Source organism: Rhincodon typus, chromosome 10 (genome assembly GCF_021869965.1).
Source record: "Rhincodon typus isolate 14 chromosome 10, sRhiTyp1.1, whole genome shotgun sequence".
Classification (NCBI taxonomy): Eukaryota; Metazoa; Chordata; class Chondrichthyes; order Orectolobiformes; family Rhincodontidae; genus Rhincodon; species Rhincodon typus.
In genome coordinates, this window is record NC_063341.1 from 74,574,152 (window position 1) to 74,600,224 (window position 26,073).

General features: G+C 44.9%; 1 protein-coding gene across 1 annotated transcript in view; it reads left to right on the plus strand.

Annotated features, from left to right (window-relative positions):
• The window catches only part of adgrl2a (adhesion G protein-coupled receptor L2a), a 272,885-nt gene that overhangs the window by 133,672 nt on the left and 113,140 nt on the right, over positions 1 to 26,073 (plus strand). Inside the window, exons 3-4 of the mRNA XM_048601555.1 lie at positions 1,901 to 2,701; positions 19,720 to 20,019. Of these exons, the coding sequence (XP_048457512.1) occupies positions 1,901 to 2,701; positions 19,720 to 20,019 (1,101 nt within the window). The remainder of the gene's footprint in view (positions 1 to 1,900; positions 2,702 to 19,719; positions 20,020 to 26,073) is intronic.

Sequence of the window (26,073 nt, forward strand, 5' to 3'; positions counted from 1 at the left end):
GTGTGTGTGTGTGTATATATATACAGTGGTGCAGGGATGCCACATGGAGCTGTAACTCACTGCAACCTGGCACCATTAAGACGAGAATAACTTTTCAAATTATGTTTCAGTTTTAAATGCATTTTAAGTTTTTCTGCTTTTCCACTGAGATGCACACGTTTGAGTGATTCCAAAGTCTTTGACTGTTCCCCAGACTTGCTAGCTGAGGCGTTTTTTCGAAATGCCTGATGTATTCTGGTCAGTTGAAAACAATGGATTTTGCTTGGTGCAGGTTCCTGACCCCTGTTGACACCAGCTTGCTTTTCATCCGCGGGGGGAGAATATATGGAGGAGAACAGCTTTGATCATGGCTTCTATCATTTGAATTGCAAATACTAGCCAACCTCAGTCGTCAAATCGTTAAACTTGTTCTATAGAAAACAAAAGGAGAGGATGTTATCAATACTGTGACCTTGCATTAACTTGACTCTCTTTTTTCAGTTGGACTTAATTTCCATCTCCCATGATTTGAGAAATGCACTGCACTGCCACAAGAAAGCTATTAGCTACACCAGCCTTTCCAAATAAGAAGTGAATACCTGATGAATTAATCCAAAGCTAGTCAATCAGCTGAAAGGGAAACCAAATTGGTTAGATTTCAATTGCACTTAAGGCTGAAGAGCTTGTTCACTAAGGGAAGTTGGGACTATTACATTGAGAACGTACATCCATCAGTGGTGACATAGTGAATTGGTATTGGTTATGAGTTTGTCTAGTTAATGGAGTTCTTGCTGTGCAAAGTGATGCTGCAAAAATTCGTTGATGTTACCAGTTTTGAAACCATAACCATCACAAGACATTTTCTATTATACGTCTAACGTCACCCACAGCCGTCTGCCTAAGCTCAATGGGTGATAAAACCCGCTCAGTGTGCTATAAGAATGCAGGTGCTGGTGGCTGGGTTTAACAAGAATGAAGGTGCTGTGCCAGTTTAACACGTCCTGTCTCGACATTTGTGTTGAAGTATGGCGGACCTGACAATGATGGATGAACCATGTTAATCTCTCTTCTTTTTCTCTCGCACTCTTGTTTCATTCTCTCTTCCAATGCTTAAAATAGAAGTGGAGCAAAAAGGTAAATAACATGACAAAGTCCCAAAGCCAGATCTTTGTTTTTTTTGTGGCTTATGGTTGCTAGACTCTATTGAACCTCATGTTGACTCCTTCCCCTTCTCTCCTCTTCCTTGCCCTTTCCCCCAGCACCTCCTTGCATCTTCTGGTTCCTCAAGGGAAATGGGACTGGAACAGGCACTCAATGTAGAGGATGTTGGGTCAGGTTGTGTCTCATTGAGGTAGCCAGATGACACAGTCACAAGGTGGTGGGAGCAGTTGCTGGTCTACTGGTGGAAATCTCCTCCTCACACCCATAAATGCTTTGTTGTGTCAGTCGGCATCATCTGCCTGGCTTCCAGATCTTTCTCCATAGCATGCCTTTGGTTTAGCAGTGTTCACCTCATGCAAAGCTTCTGTCATCTTTTTGCTCTCTACTCTGCTTTCCAGCTCCAGTTTTCTGGTGTAAAACCCTTCACCCTCCTTGCCTCACCTTGCCCTCCCCATCAACTACTCTCTCCTCGATCTGCCACCTTTAACCTCCCCAGCAATCCCCTTCATTTCTCCCATCACCTTGCTCTCCCCGTGATTTCCTGTCACTCTCCCTTCCCTCCAGTTTTGCTTCTGAACCGAACAATGCACAAATGTATTTACGATATTTTGGTGTTGGGAAAATGGTTAATTTTTTTCAGATGCAAGGTGCCATTTTCAAAGAAAAGAAATACAAGCAGTTGTTTGTCAATCTGTTGTGCGTTCCAGATGTCAATTGATTTCTGTTTTTTTTTGTTTCCTTTCTCACTCCTCCATGTTAGTTTTTGTTTGCCCTGGGACTCTGAAAGGGGTTGTGGAGTCAGCCTACATCACTGAGGCTGAGCAGCAATCTGGTGCCTGGTGTAAGGACCCCCTGCAGGCTGGGGACAAGATTTATTACATGCCGTGGACACCGTATCGCACAGACACCCTGATGGAGTACGCCACACTAAGTGACTTTGTCTCTGGGCGCCACACGACCACTTACAAGTTGCCCCACCGCGTCGACGGCACCGGGTTTGTGGTCTATGACGGGGCGGTCTTCTTCAATAAGGAGCGGACGAGGAACATTGTCAAGTATGACCTAAGGACTCGGATCAAAAGCGGGGAGGCCATCATCGCCAGCGCCAACTACCACGACACCTCCCCCTACCGCTGGGGCGGCAAGTCAGACATCGACCTGGCGGTGGACGAGAACGGCCTGTGGGTCATCTACGCCACCGAGCAGAACAACGGCATGATGGTGGTCAGCCAGCTGAACCCTTACACTCTGCGCTTCGAGGGCACCTGGTACACCTCGTACGACAAAAGGTCAGCCTCCAACGCCTTCATGATCTGCGGCGTCCTGTACGTCGTGCGCTCGGTGTACGAGGAGAACGAGAGCGAGACAGGCAAGAACTCGATAGACTACACGTACAACACCAACCTGAGGCGAGAGGAGTACGTTGACATTCCCTTTCCCAATCCCTACCAGCACGTAGCAGCTGTGGATTACAACCCACGGGACAACATGCTGTACGTGTGGAATAACTACTTCATCCTGAGGTACGCTCTGGAGTTCGGACCTCCCGATCCAGCCCAAGGTAAGAGCCTAGAGCTTCTCATGCCCGACCTTTCGTTTCAACTCTCTTGTTTCTGAAGAGAGATGTCTTTTTATGTAAATTTATTTATAAAGCTCGCAGATTTGAAAGGTGTGATCTTATCATCTCCATTATTATTATAACAGTTATGAAAGAAAAGCATTGTATATTGACATAACCCTCCTGTTTGTCTGGATTAATCAATGTAAATAGACAGTCTCTCTACACAGTGAGTTGTCATGCTCCGTAATACTTAGAAAATAGGAACAGGAGTAGGTCCTCAAGCCTGTTCTGCCATTCAGTATGATCACAGCTGGTCATCCAACTCAATATCCTGTTTCCATTTTCTCCCCAAACTTTTGATTTCTTTAGCCATTAGAACTACATCTAACTCCATGCTAAATTGCCCCGTAGCATTCTGGGATGTGCAGGCTAACGTGGGTTAATCATGGTAAATGCAGGGTTACAGGGTTCAGGTGGGTTGTGGGTCTCGGCGTGATGCTCTTTGGAGGTCAGTGCAGACTTGATGGGCCAAATGGCTTCTATCTGCTCTTTCGGGATCCTATGCTTTCTCACTCCACATCAGCAGTTGCGTTGACTGTCACCCGACAAGAAGGTGCAACAGAGAGTGGGGGAGACAACTTTCCCTGGGGTAGACATGCAGGTTAGCTGGATTGGCCAGAAGGGGTGTGCAGGGTAGGTGGATTAGCCATGGGGATAGGGTAGGGGGTAAGGGTCTGGTTGGGATGCTCTTTGGAGGGTCAGTGCGGAACTGATGGGCTGAATGGCCTGCTTCCACACGATAGAGATTCTATGAAACATTTGGGACCATTGCTCACTGGAGCAGAGATTTTAAGAGGTTTATTATAAAGGGTGAATCAGAAAAATAACTGTTGCTCCTGTTTGGGCAGTTGATGACATCTGTTTGAAATGGTCATAAAGAGAGTGCAGACAGATATTTGAACAAGTGTGATATTTTCCTGCAGGGAATAATTGAAGGCAGCAGGATTGATCTTTGCCGCAAGCCTCAAAGTGACAACTTTGTGGAGGGTTTTAATGCATGAGAGAGGGATAGGAAGGGAGACCAACAAGAGTGAGGTTGGACAGGGGCCTGTGAAAGTGGTTGAGGGGTGTGTCTATTCAAGCTGGAGCACAGTGGAATGGCTCGGTCAGCAACAATGCCGCTCATCATCTTTTCTTGGGCAATTAAGCATGAGCAACAAATGATCTGAGCTCCAAGCGACCTATGAACCTTTCTGAACCGACTCTGAAACCTGACAAGATCCAAAATCTGACAAAGTCCCAATCCTGATGTTGCTGGTTTTGAAACACTGTACTTGTCAGTAGCAAACAGCATCACGGAATTATTACAGCTCACCGTGTCTGCATGGGCTTTGTTATCTGGACATTGGATCTCTCCTCTTGTCTAGCGCCAATCTCCTGCCTTTTCCCCATATCCCTGCATGCCATTGCTATCTAAAAATCACTGCCCTCCTGAATGCTTGCGTTGAACCTGCTCCACCATTCAGACCCCAGTATGTTCCGTACCCAGTCTGCTCACTGTGTGAGAAAAATTTTTGCTCACGTCACTTCTGCTTTATTTGCTCATCACTCGAAAACAGAGTGTTAGAGAAGCCAGCAGGATAGAGAGAGAAATAACGTTAATGTTTTGAGTCCAGGGTGAATCTTTTCCAGAACTATCTGTATGCCAGATACAAAAATAAGTGGCTCAAATATGTAGAGATAACAAGGTGTGGAGCTGGATGAACACAGCAGGCCAAGCAGCATCAGAGGAGCAGGAAGGCTGACGTTTCGGGCCTAGACCCTTCTTCAGAAAAATGGAGACAGACCTGTCTGTCTCCTCTCCACCTATCTTCTCCTCTATCCATCTTCTATCCGCCTCCCCCCCTCTCCCTATTTATTTCAGAACGCCCTTCCCTTCCCCCATTTCTGAAGAAGGGTCTGGGCCCGAAACGTCAGCCTTCCTGCTCCTCTGATGCTGCTTGGCCTGCTGTGTTCATCCAGCTCTACACCTTGTTATCTCAGATTCTCCAGCATCTGCAGTTCCTACTATCTCAGCTCAAATATGTAGCTGGCTCCAGGATAGAAACAAAGGCTCAGTGCCTTCTTTCTATGCTGGAATGTTGTTGGACGGAGATTAAGGAGAAATAAGGCTATAAAACCATAAGATATAGGAACAGGATTAGACCATTAGGCCCATCGAGTCTGCTCAGCCATTTGATCATGGCTGATATATTTCTCAACTCCATTTTCCTGCCTTCTCCCTGTAACCCTTGATCCCCTCACTATTCAAGAACTTATCTCTGTCTCAAATACACTCGATGACTTGGCCTCCACAACCCTCTGTGACATTGAGTTTCACAGATTCACCACCCTCTGGCTGAAGAAATTCCACCTCATTTAAGTTCGAATGGGTCATCCCTTCATTCTGAGGTTGTGCCATCGAGCCCTGGTCTCCTACTAAAGGAAATATGTTCTCCGCTTTCACTCTGTTCAGGTCTCTTTTGTATTCTCTGAGTTTAAATCAGATCCTCCTTCATCCTTCTAAACTTCATTGTGTACGGAACCGGGAGTCCTTAACCACTCCTCATATGACAACCCATTCATCCCGAGGATCATTCTTGTGAACTTCCTCTGAATGTGCTCCAATGCCAGCACATCCCTTCCTTAGATGCAGGGCCCAAAACTGCTCACAATATTCCAAATGCAGTCAAACACCGACTAGTCACAGAAATGGATCAGTTCTCATTTCACTGACATTCTTGACTCGAAGATTGGACAGCTTATATGTATCTAAGGCTGTCATTTCTCCAAGATTGCTAGGGATGAAGGCAAATTAACTCTGAGGCAGATTTCGCGTGAAACCAAAATCAGAAAGAAGTTGGGAGCCAATGTAACGAGGAGGAACCTGTTCTGCCAAGTGGTGGGTAGAGTGAGAGACACACGAGAAACATGACACAGCATGGCACTGATGGAGGAAGAGAAATGAGCTCATAAGGGGAGGATGGCAGTGGGTTAGTGTATGCTCTGGAGGTCAGATCAGGACTGGCATCATCTGAAATCTGACCTCTGCAAGGCACACGCGTCTGTCTGTAAGCTGCCAATATATCTCCTTAGTCACCAAGTAAGCCAGTATCCAACTCAAAATTAAATTTTAAAAAAATGGCACTGTATTTGCCAGTTTTCCTCACATTGTCCATTGCTTCTGCCCCTGCCCAGGGGGTTGCCACCTGTTCTAGTCTGATGGGCCATTTATTGGACAGACCTGCCTTTCATCAATTTCTTTTACAAAACTGAATCAAATCAAATGGAAACTACATAGCGGAATCCAGATTCCTCTCAGTCCAGATTCCTGTCTCCAGTCTGCATTTCATGGTGGCAGGATTTCAGACTGGACTGATTTGGCTTCCTAACGGTTACTGGAATGACTTAAAATAAAACCAGCAGCCAAGAAAGGAGCAATGTGCCTGAGTTAATAAATAGCACCACTGCTAAATCCACAACATCTGAACAAAGAACTGGCAAATGGTCCGGAGTCAGGATATCCTGCCACATTGGATGTACACAGTATTGGGAAAAGAATGTATACTGATATGTAAAACAATAGTTGAAACAATTGGCTTTAATATAATTTTACTGGAGTCTTTTTTTTTCCTGTCTGAAAGCATAGTTCCTCTACTCACAGGTCGAGCGCACTTATACACTCTACGTCTTTAAACTCAGCATGACTAGTCTGAGTTAGGCAGTGTAGTTCTCCATGAGATAGTAAGAACTGCCGATGCTGGAGTCAAGAGATAACACATTGTGGAGCTGGAGGAACACAGCAGGCCAGGCAGCTTCAGAGGAGCAGGATTTCGGGTCAGGATCCTTCTTCAGAAATCGCAGATTTCAAGTGAAACCAAAATAAGAAGGAAGTTGGGAGCCAATGTAACAAGGGGGAATCTGTTCTGCCAAGCGGTGGTTTCTGTAGAAGGGTCCCAACCCGAAAAGTCAACTTTCCTGCTCCTCTGATGCTGCCCGGCCTACTGTGTTCGTCCAGCTCCACACTGTGTTGTCTCCCTGAGACGATCCCTATTTACAACAATATACATGTTGTAATTTGCAAAGTTAAATGTTGGTCTGTCACTACCTCTTCACCCTTCCAAACCTCTTTCTGTTGACACTGGAAACCCTTTCTCTGAAGGTCTTTCCTGATAGCGATAAGCTGTTGTTTCTGATATGAGCATACATCGTGAGCAGCCCCACAACTTAATTCAGCCACAGGTATCAATGGTAGATAGCAGAATGCAAGTGTTGGGCGTGTGGAGGGGGGCAGAGATGGTAAAAGGTTGGAACCAAATGGGAAGAGCCAGATAGAGAAAGAAAGAGAGTATGGTTTATACCTTAGGAGATGTGGGGAAAAAAAAATTCAGGAAGGGAATGCAAAAGCAGACAAACCTTGGAACAGTGAATGTTGGGAATATCCCTGCAAAGGGATTTAGGCAGGTCGAGCAAAATCTTGGCAGTTGGAATATAATTTGGAGAAATGTAAAGTTATGCACTTTGGCAAGAAGAATAGAGGAGCTGAATTTTACTTAAGTGGAAAAAGACTGGAGAAAGTTAGGGAACAAAGAGATTTACGAGTGCACTTCCATGGATCAGAAAATGCTAACATTTATTTTCAGTGGTACTAGGGAAGGCAAATGGGATGTTAGCTTTTATTTAAAAGGGAATGGAGCATAAAAGCACAGAGGTTTTGCTGAAGCTATGAAAAGTGCTGTTCAGACCACAGCTGGAATACTGTGAACAGTTCTTGACCCCTTATCTCAGGAAAAATACACTGGCATTGGGAGCAGTGTGGGGAAACTTCACTAGACTTACACCAGGTACGGAAGGACTGTCTCTTTCATGAAGAGAGATCAAGTAGTTTGGGCCTCTGTTCATTGGGATAAAGAAGAAATCGGGGAGATCTTATTGAACCCAACACAATTCATAGGAGACTTGACAAGGTAGATGTGGAAAGGATGTGGGATGGTCTAGGAGATAATCTCAGAATAAGGGGTCAGAGACAGTGAAGAATTTCTTTTCTGAGGGTAATGAATCTGTGAAATTCCTTATGCAAAAGGCTGTAGAGACTGAGTCAATAAGTATTTTCAAGGCTGAGAGAGAGAGACAGATTTTTAATCAGTAAGGGAATCATTGATTATGGGGAAAAGGCAGGAGAGTGGAGTTGAGGATGATCTCATTGGATGTCGGAACAGATTTGATGGGCCAAATGACCTGTTTCTGCTCTGATTTCATGTGGAAAAGATTGGAAACCTAGACATTGATGAACAAACCTATTTCCTCAATATTCACAGTGGGGATCAGAGAATCCCTGCAGTGTGGAAACAGGCCCTTCGGCCCTACAAGTTCACATTGAACCTCAGAGCATCCCACCCAGACTCTTCCCCCTATAACCCACCTAATCTACACATCCCTGAACACTATGGGCAATTTAGCATGGCCAATCCACCTGGCCTGCACGAGGAAACCAGAGCACCCGGAGGAAACCCATGCAGACACAGGGAGAATGTGCAAACTCTACACAGACAGTCGCCCAAGAGTGGAATCGAACCCAGGTCCCTGGCGCTGTGAGGCAGCAGTGCTAACCACTGTGCTACCGTGCTGGGATAAATACAGTGAAGAAAGGAGGGTAAAATGATAGATAAAAATTGAGGGGTGCTGGTGGCTGTGGATAGAAGAGCAATAGATTTGTCCGTTACCTTAATTTCAACAAAGATCTTATTTTATCTGCCGGACCTGATGTGAGATTCACCCTGAAATGGTCAGCTGAATTTATATGTGAAAGATGTTGACAAAACTGCTCCATTTTTCAACATTTATTGACATTATTTCAGGTTTTCAGTACTCAGGGTGTTTTTCCTGTCATCGTCTGTGTTATAGTTTATTTGCTTGTCATGATATACTTTGCTAATCTTGAGTAGAGAAGCTCATTCTGCTGGTTGGGGAATCCAAAACTAGGGGTTACCAGCATAAAACTGTCAAGAATAAATCCAATAAGGAAATCAGAATCGCAGAAGTTTTACGGTGCAAGTAGGGGCTCATTGTATCCGAGAGCATTATTACCTAAAGACAATCTCCCGCTCCTTCCCCATAAATTTGTGGGAAACCTCCCCAAGCAGGAAGGGGGACTTGTCATCAAATGGAATGGTTCGGCCATTTCTGAGTAGACCTACGAAGGAGAGGGGAACAGAAGAGTAGGAGGACTCTTGTGGAAGTCTGGAGCTGCTCTCCCCGAAACCCCCTCTTCCCAAAATTATTGCTTTAGAATCCTTTCAGTGTGGAAGCAGGCTATTTGGTCCTTTGAGTCCACATCACCCCTCCACAGAGTATTGTACCTAGACCCAGCCCCCTGACCTATCCCTGTATTTCCCTATGGCTAATCCCCCTAACCTGCACATTCCTGAACATTATGGGCAATTTAGCACGGCCAATCCACCTAACCTGCACATCTTTGGACTGTGGGTGGAAATCCACACAGACACGGGGAGAATGTACACAGTCCACACAGACAGTTGCCTGGGAATGGAATTGAACCTTGGTCCGTAGTGCTGTGAGGGAGCTGTGCTAACCACTGAGCCACCATTTGAGGCAAGGGGACCAACTGAGAATTTCAAACACTGGATTCTTGTTGGGTGAGAAGCGTGTGGTACTAAGATACAGATCGGCCTGAATGTGGAATGGTTTGAAGGGCTGAGTGGCCTCTTCTTGTTTTTGTGTGTGAATAAATGTGGCTTGGTCAACTATTGATGAATTAGATCCAAATTCCCACTGAGCCATCAGGGACACTGGAAGACAGTGACCTGAACTGAATGGGGACAACAAGGTTATGGAAGTTTGGAATAATTTTATGGAAGTACATCGCATTGTCCTTATCTGTAAACTGTGCATCTATATTTAGAAAAGTATGAGAATATTTGGTGCAATCCAAAATTTAAAAATTGTGATTAGATGTTAGCCTTTAAATGATTCGTTTTGAAGAATGATATCTTAATGTTGGACCATTTTAATCCAGTTTCTGATTCAGGTCTCATTTCTCTCATAGATAATTTCAGTCATTATAATTTCAAAAAAAAGCATGTTGGCTAGTTAAAATATTTTTATCCTGGAATTCAAGCTAATTATCTAAATCAAGCTATTCTATTCAGTTAATATAGCAATAGAAAGGGCCCAGGATGATTAGAAACATTTGCAAGACATTGAGAGATAGCTTTTATTGCATTTTTGATTAATTACTGTGTATAAAATGTGTCACTGAAATTCGGCTTTCTTCAAGGAATTGCCTTCTGCTGTTGTCTCAGGGGAGAATAGATTTCTTGTTTACTAAGTGTACGAGATTATTAATCAGATAACTGAAAATCAGACATCTCAGATGATTATTCCTCAGGAGAGTGCATAATAAGACATGACGGTGCGGGGAGACATGAATCTAAATGACTTCAAAATGGCCATCATCTGCAAGCTTGGATTGTTGGTTAGCTCAGTTGGCTGAACGGCTGGTTTGTCAAGCAGAGTGATACCAACAGCACGGGTTCAATTCTCAGATGGACTGAGGTCCCACCTTCTGAACCTCACTTTAGGTGTGGTGACCTCAGCATCAGTTCTATGTCTCTCTCCCTCTGTCTGCTGAGAAAGTAGCACTGTGGTGACTGTTGCTATTCACTCAGAAGATTGGGGGCATCCCTGGCAGAGCCAGCGTTTATTGTCCCTGAGAAGGTGGGAGTGAACTAATCTCTTGACCATTGAACACCTTGGTAGGGCATTTAAGAGGGGCTTGCCACGTTGTGGTGGGTCTGGAGTGACCATTGGACCAGACCAGGTGAGAACAGCAGATTCCCAACGCTGCAGAAGACCAGTTGGAGATCGCAGTAACTTAGACGTGGGAACTAGATTTTTGATTCCTTGTTTATTCAATTCCTTAAATGGAGGCTTAAATTTAAACTGGCTGTGCTGAGATTTTGAACTCCTGTTTCTGGATTAACTGTCCACACAACCACGGAGCCCAGCACTCTTTTCAGTTTCTTCTTTTGAACCTGACAGTTACAAGGACTCAGTTATAATTTTACTTTGACTTTGTCGAATTTATCGATTCACCTCAACAATTTCACAATCTCACTTTTGACATTTCAAAGGAGAACATCAGAACTTGGCACTTTTTGAATGTACCAGCACACCAGTCTAAGAAAGAGTGTTAAGTTTGTGCTCACAAGGAACAAAAGTAGTGACTCAGTGGTTAGCACTGCTGCTTCACAGCACCAGCGACCCAGGTTTGATTCCACTCTTGGGTGACTGTGGAGTTTGCATGTTCTCTGCCTGTCTGTGTTGGTTTCCTCTGAGTCCCCTGGTTTCCTCCTACAGTACAAAGATTGGGGAGGTGATGGCCTAGTGGTATTATTGCTGGACTGTTAATCCAGAGACCCAGATAACGCTCTGGGGACCCACGGTCGAATCCCACCACAGCAGATGGTGGAATTTGAATTCAATAAATATCTGGAATTCAGAGTCTAATGATGACAATGAATCCATTGCCAATTGTCGGAAAAACGCATCTGGTTCAGGAATGTCCTTTAGGGAAGGAAATTGCCGTCCTTACCTGGTCTGGGTGATGTGTGACTCCAGACCCACAGCAATGTAGTTGACTCTGAACTGCCCTCTGGGCAATTGGGGATGGGCAATAAATGCTGCCTAGCCAGTGACATCCACTGCTTTTTGACAAAGGAAATGAATGAATAAAAACAAAGTTAGGTGGATTGGCCATGCTGAATTGCCGTATTGTGTGCAAGCTAGGTGGATTAGCCCTGGGAAATGCAGGGTTACAGGGATAGAGTAGGGGGTGGGATGCTCTTCAGAGGGTCGGTGTGGACTCGATGTGCCAAATGGCCTGTTTCCACACCCAAGGGATACTATGAAGAGTAGGCCACTCGGCCTTTCAAGCCTGCTCACCATTCTTAAAGATCATGGTAAATTTCAACTTTAACTGTACATTCCTGCATATCCCCGATAATCTTTCATCCCCTTGGTAATCAAGATGCTATCTTTTCATTAGAATCCCTACAATTTGGAAACAGGCCCTACGGACCAACAAGTCCACACCGACCCTTGGAGCATCCCGCCCTGACCCGTTCCCCCTGTAACCCACCTAAGCTACACATCCCTCAATACTATGGGCAATTTTGCATGGCCAATCCACCTAGCTTGCACATCTTTGGATTGTCGGAGGAAACTGGGGCACGCGAAGGAAACCCACACAGACACGGGGAGAATGTGCAAACTCGACACAGACAGTTACCGAGGACGGAACCGAACCCGGGTCTCTGGACTGTGAGGCAACAGTGCTAGCCACTGAGCCACTGCTATCTACCTCTGCTTTTAAAATATTTAAAGATTCTACATCCAGTGCTTTTTGACAAAGGGAATTCCAAAGAGCCTGTGGGAAAGAAAAGGTTTCCTCATCTCAGTCGTAAATAGGCAACTTATTTTTTTTTAAGTATGACCCACTGAAGTGACAATATTGCGTCTAATCAGCTTTGTTGGCAACTTAGTCAACGCTCTTAACATAACTTTATTACCATAAAGATCTGCTAATTAGCTCCAGAGAGTTTGATATTCGGGCTATATAATACCTCATGATAGGTTTAATAGGTCCAACCTTGGTCAACCAGAACTGATTCAGCAACAATTATTTTGACTCCCTCGAGACTGGAACTTTTTTTTTGATGGACTTTAATTGAGCCGAAAATCAAAACAGTTTCTGGGCTGAAAATATGGGTTGCGTTTTAATCAAAGGGAATTTGACAAGGGTTTTCAGGGGAACGGCGCGAAGGAAGGAATGGGATTTTTGGAGGAGTTGGTAGGGTGTGAAATATCAGCCATCACTTAGTTGTGGAACTCTGGAGCAAACATTTTAGGGAATGAACCCTTTCATAAAAAACACAGGCATGTATTGAAGGCTTGATTTATTTCTGGTGTTTGAGATGTCTGATAGTGGCAGGATGACAGTACCAACCAAGCAGAAATAAGTGGGACATTAGGCACCCTTTCATACTAAGCCTTTTGAACAGCGGACAAATTAAGATGGTTCACATTCTGTTTGAGGGGCTCTATTGCAGTTGCAATGATTAGGACCAATGGGAGCAGATTTCTGGTGGATTATCAGTCTGCCAGTGTTAGTCAGTAGATAATGCAGGGAAATTAGCCTGGCTAGCAACAAGCGGGTTGCTATGGTAACAGAAGGAAAGCTATTAAAATGTCAAGCTTGCAATGTTGAGCCAAGCAACAACTTCAGAGCAAGGGAGTAGTCTGCGTGTTTCTGTTTTGCTAAGAAGCAATTAAGACCCGACAAAATGGCTTGGCAGTTCACATTTGATGTCTTGATGTCGCACAGAGCCGCTCAGGAAGAGGGTCTGTGACTTTGTCACCCTCTCGTTGCTGGTTTGTCAAACTCACCCAAAGTATCTCCTCCTGATTGCTGTCTGCAAATGGCTAGTGAAGAGAAGATCCCTATTTGGCTGGAATGCCTTTCATGATTCAACAATCTCCATGCGGGTTCTACAGGATTGTACATGAAGGACAGGAGCTGGGGTGAGGTGGAGGATGACTGAACTGCGAGAAATCTGGGCTGTTCAACCAGGGATGGGGGGATCATTGAGAAAACATATTTGGCTGAAAGGAGACATTTTGCTACATGGAGATAGGCAAGGAATGAGGAGTAGGGATAGGTAAAGTTCCCATAGTCCTCCTGGATCACAGGGCTTCTCTCTTGGTGGTTTAACCTGAGGGTCACATCAAGGGAGGGGAAAGGTTGAGAAGGAGGGACCTTCATGGTAACCTCAGCCTTATGGCGATGGAAACCATGTTGTTGGTGTCATTCTATATTGCAAACCAATCATACAGCCAACTGAAGTCAAAAAACACGCATGGAATGAAGTGTGGAAGCAAGCACAGAATCAGACATGGATCGGGGTAGCACGAATTAAGGAAATGAAATGAGGTGAGGATACAGGCAAAGAGTGAAATGGAGATACAGTTGTAGGATGAGGTGAGGAAACCAGCAAGAAACAAGATGTGGATACAGGTGTAGAATGAACTGTGTTAATAGTCATGGAAAGAAATGTGGATACAGTCAAAAAATGACGTATGGAAGCAGCTGAAGAATGGGGTATGAATGGAGACATAATACGAGTTGAGGAAATATGTGTAGAATAAGGTGTGGGTACAGGCGCCAAATGAGATGAGGAAATAATCATGCAATGAGTTAATCTTGGGACACTTAAGAGCTTTTATTTACAGAGGTAGATATTACAAGCAGGCAGCTCCATGTTCAAACCACCAGGGTATCGGTCAGCATTTGTATGTCAGTGCACAAGTAAATGTTCTGTCAATGTCCATAGTTATAAAACATTTGACACTCGATTAATGTACAATTAACAGTTTTTCATCATTCACTCCTTCCCTGTGGAAGTACTTTTATCAAAGCACTTCATAATTCTAGTGCCTGCTCAATGTTCTGCTCTTTGAGAAAAATAATCCTGTTGTTCTACTTTTTGGTATTCCCGGTGCACTCTAATACATCTCAACAACACACACTCTAAGGCATTCCTGAAGGACAGTGACACAGAACTCTACCTCATCCTGAAGTGTAGTCATTCATGTGGTGCCACCTACAAGATAAAGGGACAGGTAACAAATCTGTTCTTGAGGACACAGCGACAACCCGATGTTGACCAAGTGCCAATTTCGGAGACCCTCTGGGCAACGAAAACCCCTCTTCACTGCCAGCTCCTCACAGAAAAATACTTGTGCTGCGTGAGTACAGCAAACAGAATCGTTCTCTCTCTATCTCTGGTGACTGCATTTCACAGTGTCCGTGGGTCTCCCATCTCTCGCCCTGAACCTGTGGGTCTGCTAGTCTGAGCTCTAATGTCAGTCGTCTGTAGTTAGAGAGATTGAAATGTGAAAGTGGCGGGTTGCAGAGGTTCAAATGTTCATATCATTAAATGTAACAGTGAAGGTTGGCAGGGGTGGCACAGTGGTTAGCACTGCTATCTCACAGCGCCAGAGACTTGGGTTCAATTCCAGCCTCGGACAACTGTCTGTGTAGAGTTTGCTCTTTCCTCCTTTGTCTGCGTGGGTTACTTCCCACAGTCCAAAGATTTGCAGGTTAAGTGGAATGGCAGTGGGAAATTGTCCATAGTGTCCAGGGATGTATAGGTTAGGTGGATTACCCATGGGGAATGCAGGGTTACAGATCTGGGTGGGATGCTGTTCAGAGGGTTGGTGTGCACATGATGGGCCAAATGGCCTGCTGCCACACCGTTGGGATTCTAATAAGATCCTGTTTTATCACATCAAGGCCAAACAAAATGCAAAGCAAGCACTGGTGCACTTCTAGAGAGGAATAGAATCAGAGAAAGTTTGAATTGAACCTAGAGTCCGCGCAGAGTACTGTGTGTCGCCTTAATCTCCATATTATAAAAGATGATAGAGAAGCTTTGGGGGAAAAAGATGCAAAGAAAATATTTTATAAGGAACATTGTAAAACTGAGAAGTTAAAAGTACCCAGGAAAAGAAATAAGGCTGAGCTGAAAAGTGATGACTGAGAGGTGACTCAACAGAATGCTGTAAAATCCTAAACCTACTGAAAGGCATTTCATCACCTTGAGGAGCACTCATACTGGACTTGAAATGTTAACTCTGTTTTTTCTCCACAGATGCTGGAAGACCTGCTGAGTTTCCCCAGCAACTTTCTGTTTTTATTTCAGATATTCGGCTTCTGCAAGGTGGTTAATGGGGTAGATATAAAGATATCTTGTGGAGAAATGTAAAATCAGCAACATAAATCAAAGATAGTCATTAATCAATCCAGTTGTACATTCATGAGGATATGACATTCTTAACTACAGAGTGTGGATACGGTGATCCTTCTGAAATTCATTCATCTGGTGTAGGTGAGCATTGCTGGTCAGCTCAGCTGCTGTGGTCAGACAATAGTTAATAGGCAAACACATTGCTTCGCAGTCCCAGGTAAGGACAGCATCGGAACAGGAGTAGGCCATTCAGCCCCTCGAGCCTGCCTCACCCTCCGTCAAATCCTGGCTAATCAGTGACCTAACTCCATTTACCTGCCTTGGGTCCATATTGCTTCAGACCTTTGCCCAACAAAAATTCTATCTCAGATTTAAAGTTAACAACTGGTACTTCATTAACTGCTGTTTGTGGAAAAGAGTTTGTGTGGACAACAGACATCCTTTCCTAAAGTTCCCTTGTAAACCAGATGGGATTTCCCCCTGACAGCAATCACCCTTAGACCCTTCATTCCACACTTTTATTACTTCCAACACCTGTCATGGCAGGTTATGAACCTGGAATCCCCAAGCCATTAGCTGGAATAGTAGCCTAATGATAGCACCACTAGGCCATCGCCTCCTGTCTCCAAGATGTAATAGACAGATTTAAAGGGAAACCAAATAAGCAGAGACAGGAGAAAGGAATATCAGTGTATTTTGATTGGGTTACATGAGACAGGGGCTGGTGTGTAGGAATGACATTGGTGCTGTTTGCTGGAAGCATTTGAGGCGTGGTGTTAGGAGATAAATGAAAGGTGTAGGTGGGTGCAAAAACAAATTCTTCCACTGAAAATCTGGGTGACAGTTCCTGTGGTAAACTCATGTGGTGGAATACATTTGCAAAGATGCCCCAGTGTTTATTGGTGGATTCAGCAAGCTGAGATTATCACCGTGCTTAGAGACACTGCACACAGGCGGGTCTTAGATGGGGCTTTGATTGTATTGGGAAGCTGCGATTGGAATCATTCGACAGCCTTGCAGTTCAAGGAGGATTCTCTGGAAAGCCAGGGAATTCTCTGACTGTGAGAATATGAGAAGGGCTCTTTGAAAATTTAATCAGCTTTACTCACCAACTCTGAGCACAAATGACTGCAGGGGAGTGGGTGCAAGATGTTACATTAATTATTTTCTTGCAAGGCACTGCGTTAAGTTACTGAAACATTATGAAAATTGAAAGCTTCTCAAGTACAGCACATTTCCAAGCCATGCATTCTTCAATTTTCACATCTGCTTATTGCTAGCAGAAATATAATGACTGTTTTGATCCACACTCAATGAGTGTAGTGACTATAAGGTGGAAAGGCCTTCAATCAACCTTATGTCTAGTATGAATCATAATCCCTTTGCTGTTGAAAGCAAATAATACTTATCTGTTAAATACTTTTCTTTTAATATATCCGTGTGTTTATGAGTTAACTTGTACAAACGGGCCTTATATCCCCGAAAATGTCAGAAATGAAGGACTGGTCTAATTGAGGAGTTTAAGACGATTAAAAGATTTGAGGGGAGATAGAAGCCATTTCTGGGAAAGGGGGAGCCCAGAACAAGGGGGTTATGTGTGGGAGGACCTCGAACGAGGGTGTCATCATTTACGAATCTAACGCAGAGATCAGGAAACATTTATTCTCTGTCAGAGGGTTGCGAGTTTTTGGAATTCCCTTCCTCAGAAGGCAGTGAATGCAGAATGTTTAAATATTTTAGGGCAAAGCGAGATAGATTCTTAAGCCATGGAGGCATTGGCCTAATGGTATTATTGCTGGACTGTTAATCCAGAGATCCAGGTAATGTTGTGTGGACCTGAGTTCAAATCTCACCATGGCAGATGGTGGAATTTAAATCCAATAAAAAAAAATCTGGAATTAAGAGTCAAATGGTAGCCATCAATCCATTGTTGATTGTCGCAAAAACCCATCTGGTTGACTAATGTCCTTTAGGGAAGGAAATCTGCCATCCTTACCTGGTCTGGTCCACATGTGACTCCAGACCCTCAGCAATGTGGTTGACTCTAAATTGCTCCCTGGGAAATTAGGGATGGGCAGTAAATGCATTCCTAGCCAGTGATGAAAGATTATTGGGGGTATGTGGGGATGTAAAGTTGGGATCAAAATTCAGATCAGCCAGTGATCTTATTGAATGATGGAGCAGGCTGTAGAGCCTACTGTTTGTCCTTCTTTGCATGTTGTAAAATTGCAGATAGGTCATTCGGCAGTGATGTATGAATACGCACCTTCATGAAACGAGTGGTGTAAATTCTGGAACTCAACCTCCCACAATACCTGTTGAGCCTGGTGTGGCTAGGGGTGCCAACCATTCAAAATTTCAAAACTGAAATTGTTGTATATTGATCCTGGGTATAGAGGGACTGCCTAATGAAGAGAGGTTGAGTAAGTTGAGCCTGTAATCATTGGAGTTTAGAACTTACTGAAAGATGCAAGGTTCTTAGGGAGCTTGACAGGATAATTCAGAGAGATTGCTTCCCCTTGAATGGTAGTCCAGAGCCAGGGGACATCATCTCAGAGTGAAGGGTCGCCCATTTAGAACAGAGAAGAGGAGGAATTTCTTCTCTTAGAGAGTAGCGAATCTGTGGAATTTTTTTACTACAGAGGGCTGTTGAATGGCAGAGCAGGCTCGATGGGCCGAATAGCCTAATTCTGCTGCTGTGTTTTATGGTTGACGTTGGGTTGCGAAGTATTCAAGCTGAGACAGGCAGATTCTTAATCTGAAAGGGAGTCAAGGGTTAGGGGAGAAAGGCAGGAAAGTGGGTTTGAGATTTGTCAGATCAGCTATGATCTCATTGAAAGTCAGAGCAGACTCAGTGGGCTGAATGGCCTAGTTCTGATCCAATTTTTTTTTTAAACAGAATCCCTGCAATGTGGAAGCAGGCCATTCAACCCAACAAGTCCACACCAACCCTTCGAAGAGCATCCCACTCAGACTCCCCCTTCCCCTAGCCCAGTAACCCTGTATTTCCCATGGCTAACACACCTTACCAACACATCCCTGAACAGTATGGGCAATTTAGCATGACCAATCTACCTAACCTGCACATCTTCGGACAGTGGGAGGAAACTAGAGCACCTGGCCAAAATCCACACAGATACGGGGAGAGTGTGCAAACTTCACACAGACAGTCGCCCAAGGTCCCTGGTGTTGTGAGGCAGCAGTGCTAACCACTGAGCTGCCATACCTGTGTCTTGCGGTAGTTTTGTTAAGCAAGAGTATTCTGATCATAGGCAGATGAGTTGTGCTGAGAGGAATTGAGGGGAATTCTAGAGGAAGTGAAGGGGCTTAGAGATCTGAGACTTGCAAATCATTAAAGTGGCAGCACAGTTGAGGGAGGAGTTAAAAAGATGCATAGCATCCTGGGCTTAATAAATAGAGACACGGAAAATCAATGCAAGACCGTTTAAGTGAACTCTTGGAGAAGGTTGTTTTGCCTTAACCTTCGCTGGAGTATTGGGTCTGATTTCATGCACCAATCTTTATGACGGGTGCGAAGGATTTGGAGAGGGTGCAGAAAAGGTTCACGAGAATGCTTCTTGGAACTGGGGAATCAGCAGCCTGGATAGTCTGAAGAAGTTTGGGACTGTTCCCAATGGGAAAAGAGAAAGTTGCTAGGAGATGTGATGGAGAAGTTCAAATTCATGAGGGAGTAGACTTGCGCCCAGCGGTGGAAGGGTCATCAACTTGTGAGACGTGATAGGCAAAAGGACAAGTGGCAGCAGGAGGAGAAACCTTTCCACGCCATGAGTGTTTGCACTCAGGAATACGCTGCCTGGGAGCATGGTGGAGGCAGATTCAATTGCAGTTTTCCACAGTGCATTGAATAAGCAGTGGCGAAGGGGGCTAAAGAAATTTACAGCAACGGAGAATAGGGAGGGCAATGGGACCTACAATAATTCTTGCAGGGGGGTTAGCATGGTTATAATGGGCTGAACGGCCTCCTATTCTATTTGTTTTTAAATCTAGTTAATGGCAAGCTCTAACTGAATGGTAGATCAAGCTCCAGGTGCTCAATAGCCTGCCCCAGTTTTTGTGTTTCTTCCTCCCTATATCCAAGGGTACAACTTGCCAAGAAGTACAGTTGTTATCACATGTTCGTTTATCTTGCAGAACCCACCACCGTCGAGACCACATCCTTGGCGACTGTTGGCATGAAGACCACGGTGGTGACCACAACCCTGACCACCACAGAGAGAGCACCCGCCACCAGCACGCTGGCAGCAGGCACCAAAGAGGGCAGCCGTGGGCCCAAACCAGGACTCCCTGATGCTGGGACGAAAACACCGTCCGTGTCCAGCTTCCTGCCCGTTCCGGAGAGATTCTGTGGGGCTACGCATGCCAGGGAAATAGGCTGGCCTCAGACCCAGCAAGGCCTCATGGTGGAGCGTCCATGTCCTAAAGGCACTCGAGGTGAGCATATTTCCCCTCATTTCTCTGTTGTATGCGGTATTTGAACTGTTTGAAAGTACTCGGTATAAATTCTAGAACGGAGAGTCTATCATAGAATCGTAGAACCCCTACAGTGTGGAAACAGGCCCTTCGGTCCAACAAATCCACACTGACCCTCAGAGCATCCCACCCAGATCCACCCCCCTATAACCCATCTAATCTACACATCCCTGAACACTATGGGCAATTTAGCATGGCCAATCCACCTAGCCTGTACATCTTTGGACTGTGGGAGGAAACAAGACCACCCGGAGGAAACCCACGCAGACACGGGGAGAATGTGCAAACTCCACACAGACAGTCGCCCGAGGGTGGAATTGAACCCGGCTCCCTGGCGCTGTGAGGCAGCAGTGCTATAATTGTGCTCAGGATAGGTTATTTTTCATGGCAACATCATGTTCAGGCCCTGGATTTACAGAGGAACGTGAGCTTGTTGGACATGTGAACAGGCAGGGAAAAGAGTCCCTACAGTACAGAAAGATTCAGCCCAGCAACCCTGCATCGACTGTCTGAAGAGCATCCCACCCAAACCTGCAACCCCACACATATTGTGGCTACGTGACTGGACACTATGGGCAATTTAAGCATGGCTAATCCATCTGAGCTGCACGTCTTTGGACTGTGGGAGGAAACCAGAGCTCCTGCCAGAAACCCACATAGACACGGGGAGAACGTGTCACCAGATGGTCACCAGAGGGTGGAATCGAACCTGGGTCCCTAATGCTGTGAGGCGGCAGTGCTAATCACTGAGCCAGCCTGTTGAGGGATACAGGCCACTTGCAGCCAGATGGGCTTAGTTTAGATTGACATCATGGTCAGCACAGACATGGTGGGCCGAAGTGCCTGTTCTTAAGCTGTACTGTTCTATGTTCTGTGTTTTCTCGTGTTGCCAAGAAGAGGCTTTAGCGTTGCACATTGCAATCCTTAGCTTGCTTCTCGCAACAGAGACATGTGAGGTGATGAATTTTGGTGGGAAGAACATTGAAAGACACCACGAAATAAGATGTACAATTCCGAGGATGTTTGCAGGAGTAGAGGGACCTGGGGTTTATATGTGCAAGGCTTATATGTGGACTAGGACACCAGGAACAGCTTTTATTCAGTTTTTTTGCATCTACCCGAGATGCTGCATGTCTCAGTTTAATATTTTCTCTGAAAGACGGTACCTCCAGCAGTGCATCCCTCCCTTTGGGCTACACACGAGTGCCAACCTCGACTTTGTGCTCTGATCTCTTGAATGTGACTTGAACTCACGACCTTACTATTCAAGAGATAAGCGTGTTCTTCACTGAGTCATGATTGATAGAGAAGAGAGCAATTTCATAATGACACATGCCTGACCACCCTGGTGAGAATGTGCCGTGAGTGAGTCAAGCAATAAACAAGGAATAGGAGTAGGCTGTTGGGGCCCCTCGAGCCTACTCGCCATTAAATGAGAGTGAGGATGATCTGATTCCAGCCTCAAACCTGTATTCCCACCTCTTCCTGATAACCTATCCCCTCATCTTGCTTATCAATCTATCTACCTCCGCCTTCAAAATATTCAAGGGCTCTGCTTCCACCATCATTGGGACAGACTTGATTGGCTGAAGGGCCTCTTATGTGCTGTCTGACTCTATGCCCATTTCAGGTAAAGAGTTCCTTTCATCTTCCTGTTAAAATGGACAGTTTCCTATTTTCCCAAATTGTTCTATCTGCCATATCTTTGCCCGCTCCCTTAACCTGTTTTCTTATTATTGTCTCCTGTGGTCTTGTTCACAACTTATCTTCTGACCTATCTTTGTGTTATCAGCAAATCTGGCAACTGTACCTTCCATCCGCACATCTATATCAGGAATATAAATTGCCAACAGATTAGTTCCAGCACATCACTCGTTATGTCATGCCAACCTGTGCCTACTGTCTGTACCCTGTTAACCAGCCAACCTTCAATCCATGCCCATATGTTGCCTTGGCATCTTTACTTCCTGCAATTACCTTGGATGTAGCACTTTATCAAAGGCCTTCTGGAAATCTAAATACAGTACATCCACCCGGTCCCCTTTACCCACAGCACATGTTACTTCCTCAAAGAACTCCAACAGATCAGTCAAACATTTGTTCCCTTTCACAAAACCCTAAAGACTACAGCATGGATGAAGTAGTTAATTGGTGTTGCAGATGACCATGTGTTGGCTGATCTTCATGTTGTTATTGTCCAGTGGGACATTCAGAAGGATAGGGCATTTCTGCTTTCTTGCTGTCACATGACTCTAATAGCTGATGAATATACCAGATTCCTAGAGGGCTTGACTATGTGGGTGCAGAGAGATTATTTCCCCTTATGTGATAGTCTAGGACCCAAGACCACAATCTCAGAACAAGAGGTCACCTATTTAAGAAAGAGATAATTACGAATTTCTTCTCAGGGTAATGAATCTGTGGAATCCTTTATCGCAGGGGCTGGGTAGATATGCTCGTAGCTGAGATAGAAAGATTTTTAAACAGTAAGGGAATCAAGAGTTATGGGGGAAAAGTGAAATTGAGGATTATCAGACCAGCCATGATCTCATTGAATGGGAAGCAGACTTGATGGGCTGAATGGTTGACCATAAGGGAGACACTGATGCCATGTTAATGATTACAATCCCTGCAGGGTGGAAGCAGGCCATTCTCCCATTGTTCACAGCAACCCTGTAAAGAATATCCCACCCATCCTGCTCCCCTGCCCTTTTCCCCATAACACTTCATTTCCCTAGCCTCCACATTCTTGGATACTATGGGGCAAATTAGCAGCGCCAATCCACCTAACCTGCACATCTTTGGACAGTGGGAGGAAACCCACACAGAATGTGCAAACTCCACATGGACACTCACCCGTGGCTAGAATCAAGCCCAGGTCTGTGGTGCTGTAAGGTAGTAGTGCTGTGGAATTTAGATGAATATTTCTGGAATTGAAAACTAATCTCAGTAAGGATGCCAATAAAACAAAGGAAAGGAAATTTAATTTGGCCTACGTATGACTCCCACCGTGATATTATTGATTCTGAACTGCCCTCTACAATGCTTGAGCAAGCAATGCAGTTCAATTACTGATAGGTAAGAAATTTCCAGACATGCCCCCCATATCCCATTAAATGACTTTTGCACAGTAAAAGGTTCTTCGGCCTACCGAGCCTGTGCTGACACATGTTGCCGTTCTACATTCAAAAACTTTTGCCCCGACACTAGCCATATTCCTCTGTTTCCTGCTTATTCAGGTCTCTGTCAAGGTGTTCCTTAAAAGTTGCTGTTTTATCCACCTCCACCACCTCCTCCAGCAGCTCATTCCAGGTGCTTACCAAGCTCTGTATAAAAAAACTTGCCTCTCTCAGCCCCTTTAAACTTACCCCCTTTTACCTTAAACCTATGTCCCGTAGTAAATGACACTTCTACCCTGGGAAAAAGACTCCGACTATCCATTCTCTCCATGCCTCTCATAATTTTGTAAATTTCTATCAGGTCACCCCCTCAGCCTCCGACATTCAAGTGGAAACAAACTGAGCTTGTCCACTGCCTCCTCATAGATAATGCCCTCCTAATCAGGCAACGTCCCGGTAAACCATTTCTCCAAAGCTTCTGCATCCTTCTGGTATTATGACAACCATTATACACAATAGTCCAAATGTGGTCCATACATATCTGCTTCACTAATGTCCTTTAGGGAAGGAAATTGCCATCCTTACCTGGTCTGGCCTACATGTGACTCCAGACCCACAGGAATGTGGTTGACTCTTAACTGCCCTCTGGGTAATTAGGGATGGGCAATAAATGCTGCCTGGTCAGCGACGCCCCCATCCCGTTAACAAATTTTTTTTAAACATTGCCAATTTTCATACTCTGTGTAAAAACCAAAAGAACTGCGGATGCTGTAAATCAGGAACAAAAACAAAGTTGCTGGAAAAAGCTCAGCAGGTCTGGCAGCATCTGTGAAGGAGAAAACAGAGTTAACATTAAGAACTGATGGTGGCTGGGAAAAAGTCAGTTTATATGCAGAAAATAGGGAGGTGGGTGGGGTAGGGAGTAAACAACTTTTTCTGTGTTCCCCTTATCCTCACCTACCATCCCACCAGCATCCACATCCAGAAGATCATCAGACGCCATTTCCGCCACCTCCAGCAAGATGCCACCACTAGACACATATTCCCCTCCCTTCCCTTGTCCGCCTTCCGCAGGGACTGTTCCCTCCGGGACACCCTGGTCCATACTTCCTTCACCCCCAAAACCGCCCCACAACCCTACGGCACCTTCCCCTGTAACCGGCGAAGGTGCAACACCTGCCCATTCACCTCCTCCCTCCCCAGTATCCAAGGGCCTAAACATACCTTCACCTGCGCTTCGCAGAATCTAGTCTACTGCATTTGCTGCTCACAATATGGTCTCCTCTACATTTGGGAAACGAAGCGTAGACTTGGCGACCGCTTCACAGAACATCTACGTTCTGCTCGCAAAAAAGACCCTGAACTACCTGTTGCCTGCCACTTCAACGCACCACCTTGTTCCCTGGCCAACATCTCTGTCTCCGGCTTGCTACTGTGTTCCAGTGAAGCCCAGCGCAAGCTGGAGGAACAACACCTCATTTTCCGCTTGGGGACCCTACAGCCCTCCGGACTCAATATTGAGTTCAATAATTTTAGGGTCTAAACTCTCCCATGTCCCAGCCCCGCACCCCACACAGCCTGCCACTACACACCCCCTGTTTTTGTCACTAACAGTCCCCATTAACAACTATTCACCCTCCCAGCCTGATCGTTAGCAACTCCTTTGTCTGTCCAACTGTCTTTCTCTCTCTCTGGGCTCTATCCTATTGTTTACTCCCTACCCCACCACCTCCCTATTTTCTGAATATAAACTGATGTTTTCCCAGACACTATCAGTTCTGAGGAAGGGTCACCGGACCCGAAACGTTAACTCTGCTTTCTCCTTCACAGATGCTGCCAGACCTGCTGAGCTTTTCCAGCAACTTTCTTTTTGTTCACACTCTGTGTCCCCACCAAAGAAGGTATGCATGCCATATGCTTTCTCGGCCACCTTATCCACTTCTGTTGCCACTTTCAAGGAACTGTGGACCTGTAGATCCCTCGGTATGTTAATGTTTCTAAGGATTATGCCATTTTCTGCTCTATTGAAACCATTGCAAGTCTTTCTTGGAAATGACCACTAGCCCCTTGATTCATCAGTGGCTGACAGTGCAGTGCTATTAACAAACACTTTAATATGTTCACGCACAACTCATTCAACTGTTTTATTTCATACTAAATGGACTAACGCCCTTTTTTATTAAAGAAAATTAAACAAAGCACATTAAACAGACTGAAGTGAGTATTAATTCTTCCCTTTTCAATGCCTTTCTTGAAGTTGAAGTATGCATATATTTTTAATTTAGCCTGTTCCTTCTGAGTATTCTACTAGATCCAGAATGGTTAAAAAAAAAATTCTATTGTAAATCGTATGGCCCAGCAAGTCTGTGCTATGAGGCTGTAGACTTGCTCGCCGAGCCAGTGGGTTTGGTTGCAAACGTTTCGTCAACCTGCGAGGTAGCATCGTAAGTATGCCTCTTGTGAAGCGTCGGTGTTATTTCCCACTTGTTATTTATATGCCTCGGTTTGCTGGGACGATTGGTATTATTAGTCTGTGCTATTTTTTTCCTCAATCACCTTGTCCAGTATTCCTCTGCACATTGCTCCCCATAACCATTAATGTTGTCTTTCAAATAAGCGTCTATGATTCCTTTTCCAAAGGCATAATGGACTCTGTTTCAGGAACAGGTCGTGGCAGAGAATTTCACATTGTGACTGTCCGCTGTGTAAAGAGATTGTTTGTTTGTTTGTTTGTTTGTTTGTTTTAATCCTTCTTTCTTTCTTTTAATTCTTCGAATTACTTCAAATGTCAGCACTTATTACTGCAGTCTCCCCAGACAGTGGAAAGAATCTGCCAGAAGCATCATCACTCGCCCCTTGATTTTCTGATTTCCTCTGAATAAAGTCAAATTTAGAC